The following is an 11,439-nucleotide window of genomic DNA, read 5'->3' as shown; positions in this document are numbered from 1 at the left end:
CTGCTATGGAGGCCAGCTCTGTCACAGAGGCGCCCATTGTGTGTCCCTGCCTGCCATCTCAGGACTGCCACACAGCATTACTGTGACCAAGCTGCCAGAGCAACCCTTCCTTCACCAACAGAGGGGCTCAGAAAGAGAGCCTGGAAGCAAAAAGAGAGCAGCTCTGGAAACACCAAGTGCTGCTGTTCCCTGGCAGGGCTGCTGTAATGGGACTGTTTTCCCCTCCGCTTCGGCGCACAGGCACTGCCACTGCGGCTCCAGAGAGCTCTCAGAGGAAGGATCTTGGACAAACAAATGGCCGCAGGATCCTGTATTATTTTCTAAAGCAGAGAGAACATGACTCTCACTTACACAGTCTCTGGGAACACTACACAGGTAGATACCAAGTCAGAAGTGGCATAAAGAATGACATTTGTTTGTGTAAAATATTATCACAAGGAAAAGACAGCAAAAAACGCTCCACCACCACAAACTACAGAAGGCAGGCTGGGCCTATGATGAGTTACATTATGAGAGACCTGCATACAAAATGGACAGTTTATTTCTTCAGAAAAACTCCCAGTCATCAGTTTCCACATTGCATCCTTGAGATCCTGGTTCCTTACGTTGTAGATGAGGGGGTTCACTGCTGGAGGCACCACCGAGTAAAGAATTGCCAGCATCAGATCCAGGGATGGGGAGGACATTGAGGAGGGCTTCAGGTAGGCAAATATGGCAGTGCTGACAAACAGGGAGACCACGGCCAGGTGAGGGAGGCACGTGGAAAAAGCTTTGTGCCGTCCCTGCTCAGAGGGGATCCTCAGCACGGCCCTGAAGATCTGCACATAGGACACCACAAGGAAAACAAAACACCCAAAGACTACACAGGCACTACCCACAAGAAGCCCAATTTCCCTGAGGTAGGCATCTGAGCAGGAGAGCTTGAGGATCTGGGAGATTTCACAGAAGAACTGGTCCAGGACATTGCCTTGGCAGAGGGGTAGGGAAAATGTATTGGCAGTGTGCAGCACAGCATAGAGAAACCCAGTGCCCCAGGCAGCTGCTGCCATGTGGACACAAGCTCTGCTGCCCAGCAGGGTCCCGTAGTGCAGGGGTTTGCAGATGGCCACGTAGCGGTCATAGGCCATGACAGTGAGAAGAAAAAACTCTGCTGAAATGAAAAAGACAAATCCAAAGACTTGGGCAGCACATCCTGAGTAGGAGATGGCCCTGGTGTCCCACAGGGAATTGGCCATGGCGTTGGGGAGAGTGGTGGAGATGGAGGCCAGGTCTATGAGGGAGAGGTTGAGGAGGAAGAAGTACATGGGGGTGTGGAGGCGGCGGTCACAGGCTACAGCAGTGATGATGAGGCCGTTGCCCAGGAGGGCAGCCAGGTAGATGGCCAGGAAGAGCCAGAAGTGCAAGAGCTGCAGCTCCCGTGTGTCTGTGAACGCCAGGAGGAGGAACTGGGTGATGGAGCTGCCATTGGACATTTGCTGCCTCTGGGCATTGGGCCCTGGCATAAGAGAAAAAGACAGCGACGAGTTAGGGCAGACATCCCTGAGCAAAATCAAAGCCATCTCGCATAGACCCTCCCCCTATCACACACAGACACCCTTTGCCTTTTCTACGAGACCTTCCCTCAGCTCTGTGGCTGCAGCCCTGGTTGGTGCTAGCCAACAGCAACAGCCGAGTGTCCTAATGATGGCATCATTGTAAGGGAAAACCAGCTCATTCCCCAGCCCCACAGACTGCATTGCCACAACCCCACAGGTGAGAGGAAAGCTGGGACACTTGTTCCCATGGACACACTGACACACAAGATCAGCGTGTGACTCTGCGGCTGAAACTCCCATCCCCCAGGAGCCTGACAGCAAGAACGAAATAAAATAACAATTACACAGACAAGTGGAGAAACGAGGAAACATACAGTGAGGGTCTGGCTGAGAGAGGCAAGGGGAGAGGCAGCCGGGCACTCAGGACAGCGGTACCCTTACTCAGGTGGGCCGGGCAGCTGCTCTCAGCCCCTCTGCTCTGCAGAGGGAAATGGGCACATGGCTGAGAGAGGCACCACGGCCCTGCTGGAGCTCTGGCTGCAGAGGAGGTGCTTTACGCCCTGAGGGCAGGGGCTTTGCTGGGTGGCAGATGAGGCAAGGGGGCTTGCTCAGAGGAAGGGGTCTGAATTGGAGGGGATGCTACGGAGTTTTCTGAATTCTCCCTCCCACAACATTTTAGCTTTTCATTCCCTCTCATTCCCTGGTCATTCTCCTGCTGCTGGGAGATTTTCCTCCAGGAAGGTGTTGCCCTGTGCCAGGTCTTTCCCTGTCAGGGCTCAGAGACCCCATCCCAGCATTTGTGCACGCACCTTGGCCCTACAGAAACCTGCCTGTCTGCAGGGCTCTCACTGGACGCATGTTCCTGTTTGCAGGTGGAAAAGGACAGGTCAGAACAACCCTGATGGGTCCAGCAAAGGTGATGCTGGTGCTGTCTATAGGCAGAGGAGTGGCTGAAGGCACTTTATCAGGCTCCTGTCAGGCTTACTGATCCATCAAAGTTACAGCTCAGGAGTCTCAGGGACTTGTTCAAGCAAGAGAGCTCCTTTTGCATTTCTCTCCCCATATTCCCCAAGAGTAGGAAACTGAAAACACAGGTGCAGAAAAGCTCCTTATCTTTATAGTAATCCCTGCCTTGAGCTTCCCCTTGAAAAGTGCCCTAGGAAATGTCCTGGGGTCATCTGGAGCTGTGAGCAGCCCTGACCCACGCAGCAACCCCTTGACAGCAGAAGGTCCTTCTCCTGCAGGAGTTGCTTCTTCCACCCACAGCTTCTCCCCGCACTGCCGTTGGGAGCTCCCCAGGCAGGCTGAGGGCTGACACTGGCAGGAGACAAAGTCCCTGCCGCGGCACACAGCCCCCTTGGTTGCAGGGACCCTGCTCTGAAGGACGGCCCTGGGCACCCCTGGCTGCACACCCACCTTCACACCCTCCAGCCATCCGCGGGTGAATGCAGCCGTCATGCCCTGTCCCTCTGACCGTGCAGCAGGGAAGCCCTGCAACAAAGCACGTCCTTTTTCTCTACACTGGAGAAACTGTGAGAGTCCTCCTGGCAGATCCCATAGGCTGTGGGATGTGCCAGCTTTAGGAGATCTTTCCAGGAACCACAGCTGCATTGCCCTGCAGCCAGAGACCTACCCTGTTAAGGGCTGTGAAGATTTTTCTCCAAGTGGGCTCTCCTCTGTCCTCCCACCCCACACTGCCTTTAACCTCTCTCACTTCCCTTGTCTCCCCTCGGTGCCTGCAGGCAGTGCCCTCAGCCCTGCTGCGCTTTGCAGAGGAGCTGCTCCTGGGCAGAGCTGTCTCTCTGCAGGGCTGCCCACTTGCCAGGAGCTCCCTCCATCCCAGGAGCCCAGCCCAGCTCAGTAGCAGAGGCCCAGCCCAAGGCAGCACTTTCTCTGCCCCTCTGGGCTCCCTCCAGGTGTCCCTGGGGCTCCAGGGGAACCTGCTGTGAAACAGAATGAAGGAATCACTCATGTTCCCCCTCTCAGCTGGGGAGAGACACTTCTTTCCAGAAGTGTAATTTCTCCTCTCAGAGTCAGCGTTATATCTAAATATCACCTTTTTTGGTGTTATTATTAGACAGGATACCCAGGCAGGGACAGGCAGGGATCTCCTTCACCCCTGCTGAGGGAAGGGATTCAGCTGAGTCAATGGAGGCATCTCGTCCCTCATTTCTATTCCTAGCATTTGAAGGAGACTCAGCTCCCTGCCATGCCTGACACAAACCTCCAGGAGGTGGGATTCCTCTTGCATTGTTCAGGTGTGCACAAAATAGGCACCTGCATGTGAGCATCTCTTCTCAGCTCCTGTGCTAATCAATGGCGATGGAAGGCAGGAGTGAGGTGTTCAGATGCAAAACCCTGGTGACATCAGAGGTGCCAGAGGTGGTGCAAGATAGATGCAGGTAACTGCAAGCTCTGATGCAGCAGTTCATAGAGACAGGGCGACATCTCAGGGATCATCTATGGGCCTGGTGGGAAATTCCTTTGACCAAGTGAAATGACAGCTGGTGCCCAAATACAGACCCAAAGAACCTTTTCTTACTCATGAGCTTCATGGCAGTTTTTAGAGGTATTCCTAGGAAGGATTGCAGTCATGTACCTTAGGGAGAGCTAGGTCTGTCTCTTTTCCATCAGCTGGATTTACTAGATCTCCACTGACTATAATGGCCTTTGTCCCACATTCATCCCCACATTGCCTAACAGAATTCAGGGAATCTACTCAATTTAACCTTCAAGTCCAGGCCCACAGAGCTCCATGAGGTGCCAGGGCTGGCAGGGACCACACAGGACCTCCAAGAAAGCAATTCCCATTCAGGGCGGGTGTCACAGCTGCCCCAGACGGCATCGCAGAGAGTGGGATTTGCTGCCTGTGTGCAGTTGACTGATACAATCAGAGGCATCAATCATCAGATGCCATCAGAGAGGCAGGGTCTGTCCCTTCTCTAACCAGCAGCTGCAGGCATTGCACGGACATGAAGCACACCACATGGAGATCTTTACACACTCCCTTGATGATACAATGAATAAAAGGACCAATAATTTTTACAGTGTGCTTGCATACATTTTGTCTTCTAGGAGAACATCCTCCAAGCACAGCAATGGTCCATATCAAAGTGCAATTGACACTCGAAAAGGGATTCAAGGGCACCAGGATGAGCTTTTGGTACTTCAGGAACAGCTAAAGAAGAAACAGATAGAATGTAGGACCATCAGAGTAGGTGTAGACAGATCTGAGATACTCTATGTCTTTGCCTCCATTACCACCAGCAAGGTCTCCCAGGCCTTTGTGCTTTGAGGCAGGGCTCTGGAGGAGAACAACCAGCAGTGGCTGGGGATGAAGCCAGGGCTTACTTGAGCAAACTACACCCTTACCAGTGGGTGGGACCATAAGGGCTGCATCCAAGGGTGCTGAGAGAGTGTTTTTCACCAGGAGGCACCGGTTCATCATAATTCCAGTAAGAAAGGCACTCGGACTCTGTGAGGTATCTTTTAAGATGCTGTTCGTTAGAGCTAATGCAGTAAGGAGAGAATCTTGCAGATAATCTTAGGTCGCTTCAGATGATGGGAACCCCAGGCGGTGTTCTCTGTCCTCTGACCCCCCCACAGCATACCGTGCACACCCCACCCATAGAAGAGATTCCCCTGTTTCAGGAAATATCCATGAGCCTGGAGAACGCATGAACCTCTTGGAGTGAGGTCCCGTTACTGCAGGGGAAGTGGGAAGGTTCTGTGAGACACGTAGGAGTGCAGGGAGAGAGCGGGATGTGCGTGACAAAGAGTGTGTTACAGGCCAGAAGAGGACCTGAAAGAGCAAGGCGTGGTCATGCTAATGTGGAATAGTTCACGTTTTTATTTTAGGGCAGCAGAAGGAGGATGCGCAGTGCAGAGCTGGGATGTGGATCCCAATTGAGGACGCCAGCCAGTCTGGGACTGGGACATCTTAGATGACTGAGGACCATTAGCAGAGCTACTGGGCCCCCCAATGTCCTCAGAAACTTGAGGTTTTCCTCGTCTTTCCACTTCTTTAGAGGCCTGCTCATTCTTTCAGGAACTTGGCACCCAAGGGCTCATTAACATGCAAAACACCCTAACAAGCCAAGTGTTGGTGCATTATTTTCCTTAAGTCCTCAAGTCTTCTGTGACTAATTTGAGATATTTCAGGAGTGTGGACAAGCAGAGAAGACTTCAAGTAATAAATAACAATAAACTGGGATTTCTTCTTTTTCCAGTTTTCTTTCTTTCTCTGCTTACAGACCAAGCAATACCAGCTTTCCCCAATTTGTACTGACCCATAGCACCTCCTGATGAAGTCTGACTATGTAGGAAAGGTAAGATCATTTCTGTCAGACACCATGCAGGCCATCTTTGCCCCGTGTCCCGTCATCATTGTCAGTCCCCCCCACCCCCGCCTCCACCGGCCATTTCTCTCAGTGGCCACCTGGGATTTGCATCATGATTTCTCAAATCTTAGCTTTTTCCACTAAAGCCTGTAGCTGAACAATTCAGCTCGGTTGCATTGATTCCCACCTGCTCTATCCACCCATGCAGACCATAATAGCCTACCATTGAATATTGTGGGGGAGGATGCTGAAAGCCTTGCTGACCTCCAGGTAGAAGGCAATCACTGCTCTCCCCTGTCCAGAAATCCTGTCCTTTCATCAGAAAAAGTAAAAAGGATGGGCAGGCAGAAGCTACCCTGGTGTCCTGGTTTCAGCTGGCATAGAGTTATTTTTCTTCTTAGTAGCTGGCAGAGTGCTGTGGTTTGGGTTTAGGACGAGAACAATGTCGATAACACACCGATGTTTTGGTTCTTGCTAAGTAGTTGCTAAGTAGTGCTTACACTGTTCAAGGACTTTTCAGCTTCCCCTGCTCTGCCAGGTGCACCAGAAGCTGGGAGGGGGCACAGCCAGGGGGGCTGACCCAGGCTGGCCAAAGGGCTATTCCACACCATATGACGTCATGCTCAGTATATAAGCCGGGGGAAGAAGAAGGAAGGGGGGGATGTTCGGTGTGATGGTGTTTGTCTTCCCAAGTAACCGTTATGCGTGATGGAACCCCGCTTTCCTGGGGATGGCTGAACTCCTGCCTGCCAATGGGAAGGAGTGAATGAATTCCTTGCTTTGCTTTGTTTGTGTGCGCAGCTTTTGCTTTACCTATTTAACTGTTCTATTTTATTTCACTTCAGTTACTAAACTGTTCTTATGTCAACCCCTGAGTTTTCTCCCTTTTACCCTTCCAATTCTCTCCCCCATCCCACTGGTGGGGGGGAGTGAGCAAGTGGCTGCCTGGTGCTTAGTTGCTGGCTGGGGGTAAACCACGACACCTGGGTAAATCCAGTCACCTTCCTTTCAGACACCCAGAAAGGGGATCCGAGTGGACACGCTCTGGGGCACAGCCTTCTGTTACCCTGCTCATCTTTTCGGCATTTTTGCAAGGTGCATGCAATGTTCAGGTGCTGCCAGTCATCAGGGATTCCCCCCAGTCTCCATGCCCTTTCAAAGATGATGGAGAGTGGCTTCACAGTGACATTGACCTGCTCACTCAGCTCCCTGGGATGCCGCCCCTCCTGTCCCGTAGACTGGTAAGGACTGCGTTTGCTCAAGCGACCCCTGACTTGATCCACATCCGCTGCTGGTTGTTTCCTTCCAGAGTCCTGCCTCAAGGTGCAAAGGCCTGAGAGACCTTGCTGGGGAAGACTAAGGCAAGGGGGATAGACTATCTCAGATCTATCTACGCCTGCTTTTATTAAACTCTGCAGTGGCCACACACGATCTTTGGTTTTTTCTTTAACTGTTCTAGAAATAGGAACAGATCCTCTTGATGCCCTTGAATCTCTTGCAAGGGTCACACTAGGAAGCTTTGGCTTCTCTAAAGCAATCCCTGTTTCTAAATTCCTCCCTGAGTCCCTGCATCCACCTCCTGAATGCTTCTTTTTTTCTGTGGAGCTTCACTCTTTAGCCAAGCTGCTCTCCTGAAATGGCTGGTTGTTTTCCTGCTTATCCGTCTAGACAATACTTGTACTTGGAAGATGCTTTTCTGAAAGACCAGTTCTACTGAGCTCTGCTGCCCTTGAGGGCTGCTGCCCATGGGGCTACCACTAAGAGTCCCCTGAAGAGGCAAAATCTCCTCCCACTATTTCATGGTCACTACAGCCAAGGCTGACACTGGTTTTCAGATCCCTGACCAGCACTCCTTCCTTTGCAAGGACCAGATTCAGGTGAGCATCGCCTTTGTTGGCCTAGCACCTGTGCAAAGAAGTTGTCCCAAGAGACCCCAGACACGTGCTGGGCAGCATGCATCCTGCTGTGCTGCCCTTCCAGTGAGTGTCAGGGTCCTTGAAGTCCCCAGTAAGACCTGGGGTCACTGATCTGGTGATTTTCTTGGGTTGCTTAAATAAGCCTTTCTCCACTTCCATACCCCGATTCTGGGTTCTTTGTCTCCCACCAGGATGTCACACTAACAGGCCTCTCCTCTGACCCTCACCCGCAAGGGCTCACCCAACCTGTTGCACATCCCATAGAGGAGCTCCATACATACGATAAGCTCCTGCAGACGGAGGGCATCTCTGTCCTCATCTTCCTGGCCCATCGCTCCTGAAAAGCCCCTATGCACCATTGCGGCACCACTAGCAGCGTGAGCTGTCCCACCACACCTCGTCACTTATTCCATCAATACCCAAAGTCTGCAGTGGCACATGGGACACCAGCTCCTCCTGTCTGTGCCCCAGGCTGTGGGCATTGACGCACGTTTGGGCTGCAGCACCTCAGCTGTAGCACTGGGGCCAAGCTCAGACTTGTCACAGGCAAACCCAGTACCAAGTGCCCAAGACCCAATGTGTGCAAATGCTGTGCTTGAGACCAGAGGCGTGCTGGAGGGGATGGCAGATGGCAAGGTGAAGGCACAGAACAAGGAAATGCTTCTCTCCCAAAGGCCAGAGAAAAGTTGGGCTGGGATCTGCTGTCCTGGCAGAAGAGGGCTTTTCTCTTTGTGGTGTCTCTGCAGCCCCTGGAGGGCCTGTGGTGGAGCTGAAGCTCATCTGAAGGAAGGACAGATGCTGCTGAAAATGTCTTTGGGTGTGGACATCCTGTGATCCAAGAACACTGTGAAGATCCTTAGACAGTTCCTTGGTTGTTTCATCAAGTGGGTGAATAAAGGAGGGCTTTAAGGAGAAGCAGCAGAATTTGGGAGTAGGCAAATGCGTGGAGATCCCGGTGTGATGTGCTTCCTGTTCATGAACCGCCCTGCACTGACTGGCTGGAGGTGGGTCAGACCCTGCCTCATTGCAGTGGTGGGATTCAGTCTCTGGCCAACAGAAACTGATTCTGTCAGACATGCATCTGGAGTGTCTGCCTCGCACCCACTCTGAAGGCGGGTGCCTTTCCCATAGGTCCTGTGCTGTCCCCGCCAGCCACATGCAGTTGTGCTGGAGAGCCCTGGCATCTCGCATAGCACTACAGGCCTGTGTTTGGCCATTGAGGCACTGCCTTGAATTAGGTTAGGCAATGTAGGGATGTCCAGGAGACATCTGCCATTACAGTCAATGGCACTCTAGTGTACACAGCTGAGGCAGAAGATGGCTGATGGCTATGGCAACAACTACATCTGGTCCCCTGACTACCTCAATAGGCTGCCCTGGACCTAAGGAGTAGGGAAAAGTGCAGTTGTCCTAAATGTGGGCATCTGTTGTTGGCCAAAGGAATTCCCCACTGAGCTCAAAGATGATGCTTCCAGGTACTGCCCTGTCTCTGTGAACGGCTCCATAAGAGCTTGCAGTTAACTGCACGTATCTTGGACCACCTCTGACACCTCAGATGTCACCAGGTGTTTGAGTCTGAACAGCTCACTGCTGGCCTCCATCTCCAGTAATTACCATGGGAGCTGAGACAAGCAGCAGCCAGGCAGCAGGTGCCTGTTTTGTGCCCCCTGAACTGAGACAAGAGGAATCCCACCTCCTGGGGGTTTGTGGCAGGCATGGGTGAGAGCTGAGTCCCCTTCCAGCCCCAGGACTACAGACCCAGGATGAGATGCCTCCATTGACTCACCTGACTCCCTTCCCTCAGCAGGGGTAAAGGAGCCCCCTCCCTGTCCCTGCCTGGGTGTCCTGTCTAATAATAACACCAAAAAAGGTGATATTTAGATGTAACACTGACTCTGAGAGGAGAAATTACACTTCTGGAAAGAAGTGTCTCTCCCCAGCTGAGAGGGGCAACATGAGTGATTCCATCATTCTGTTTCACAGCAGGTTCCCCTGGAGCCCCAGGGACACCTGGAGGGAGCCCAGAGGGGCAGAGAAAGTGCTGCCTTGGGCTGGGCCTCTGCTGCTGAGCTGGGCTGGGCTCCTGGGATGGAGGGAGCTCCTGGCAAGTGGGCAGCCCTGCAGAGAGACAGCTCTGCCCAGGAGCAGCTCCTCTGCAAAGCACAGCAGGGCTGAGGGCACTGCCTGCAGGCACTGAGGACAGAGAAGAGGAGTGAAAGAGGTTAAAGGCAGTCTGGGGTGAGAGGACAAGTGAGAGCTCACTAAGGGAGAAATCTTCACAGCCCTTGACATGGTAAGTCTTAGGCTGCAGGGCAATGCAGATGAGTTCCTGGAAGTGTCTCCTAGATCTGGCACATGCCACAGCTGACAGGACCTGTCGGGGTGGCTCTCCTGGCTTTTCTGGTGTGGAGGAGGAGGGGGTGCTCCAGAGCAGGGATTGCCTGCTGCACCATCAGAGGGACAGGGCATGATGGCTCCCTCCTCCCAGGGATGGCTGCAGGGGTGCCAAGCTGGGTGTGCATGCAGGGGTGTCCTGGGCTCCGAGCAGGGTCCCTGCACCCCAGGGGGTTGTGTGCCATGACAAGGACTCTGCTGCCTGCCAGGGTCAGCACTCAGCCTGCCTGGGCATCTCCCCATGGTGCTGTGGGGAGAAGCTCTGGGTGGAAGGAGTGACCCCTGGCAGGACAGAGCAGGGTCCTTCTGCTCTCAAGAGGGTGCTGCGTGGCTCAGCGGCTCCTCACAGCTCCAGATCACCCCCAGGGCATTTCCAAGGGGATGTTTCAAGAGAAAGGTGCAGGCAGGGGCTACCTGGAAAGGAAGGTGCTTCCCTTAGTCTTCAATTTCATGCTGTGGGGGTGTAAAGGGAAAAGGAGCTGCCACTTTTGAGAAGCAGCTGTCACCCCTTCCAGCACAGACACCTTCCTCTGAGCAAGCCCCCTTGCATCCTCTCTGACCCAGCAAAGTCTCTGCCCTCGTGGCCGTGGGGCACAAGGCATCGGCCACCCCCTCTGCAGCCAGAGCTCCAGCAGAGGAGAGGTGCCTCTCTCCAGCCACGCACCCATTTCCCTCTGCAGAGCACAGGGGCTGAGTCTCGCTGCCTTGCACATTGCTGTCTGGGAGGCTGCGTGCATGGCTGGTTAAGGTGATGACTTTCTCAAGTGCCTTTGTCTCTCTTCTCGCCTCTCTTGGCAGAAGGATTGCAGAGCTGCTCCTTCATTTCCCACTTGCACCTGTGCTGCTCCTGCTCCCACTCTTGGGCTCTGTGGGGTTGGGGGAGTCTCCAACACGACCCTTCAAGCCTTGCTAGGCAGGGGTCTGCATGGGAGTGAGATGCCCCAGCTCCCTTCTATCCTGTGGGGCTCCAGGAAAGGTGGGCTGTGGGCTTGGGAATCGAATGGCTCTCCCCAGAGGAGATCCTCTCTGTAGGACACTTGACCATTTGCCTGCAGTGTCCTGCCAGCTGTGAGCTTGCCACCAGACGCAGCTGTCTCAGCATCTTTGTGATATCTTTGTGTTACCCCTAAAGAAGCCCCAGAGGTGCTAAGACTATGGAAACGGTGTTGAGCAGCTCTGTGTGGGCAGCTGAAAGATGCCCAGTGTGTCCTTGCCTAGAAGGGGAGTGTGGAGGCCACCCTCAGGAAAAGAGGG

At 53.4% G+C, this 11,439-nt stretch overlaps 1 protein-coding gene across 1 annotated transcript; it reads right to left on the bottom strand.

Annotated features, from left to right (window-relative positions):
- Window positions 1-431: 431 nt before the first annotated feature.
- LOC309603285 (olfactory receptor 14C36-like) lies at window positions 432-1,472 on the bottom strand (the record flags this gene model as incomplete). The annotated part of the gene is made up of 1 exon (XM_082338168.1): window positions 432-1,472. One exon carries the CDS (start codon window positions 1,470-1,472, stop codon window positions 432-434), a length of 1,041 nt encoding a protein of 346 aa, XP_082194294.1.
- Between the last annotated feature and the right edge of the window lie 9,967 nt (window positions 1,473-11,439).

The sequence above is a fragment of the Platalea leucorodia genome, assembly GCF_965183815.1.
Source record: "Platalea leucorodia genome assembly, contig: HAP1_HAP1_SCAFFOLD_46, whole genome shotgun sequence".
Classification (NCBI taxonomy): domain Eukaryota; kingdom Metazoa; phylum Chordata; class Aves; order Pelecaniformes; family Threskiornithidae; genus Platalea; species Platalea leucorodia.
This window is presented reverse-complemented; position numbering and strand designations above follow the sequence as displayed.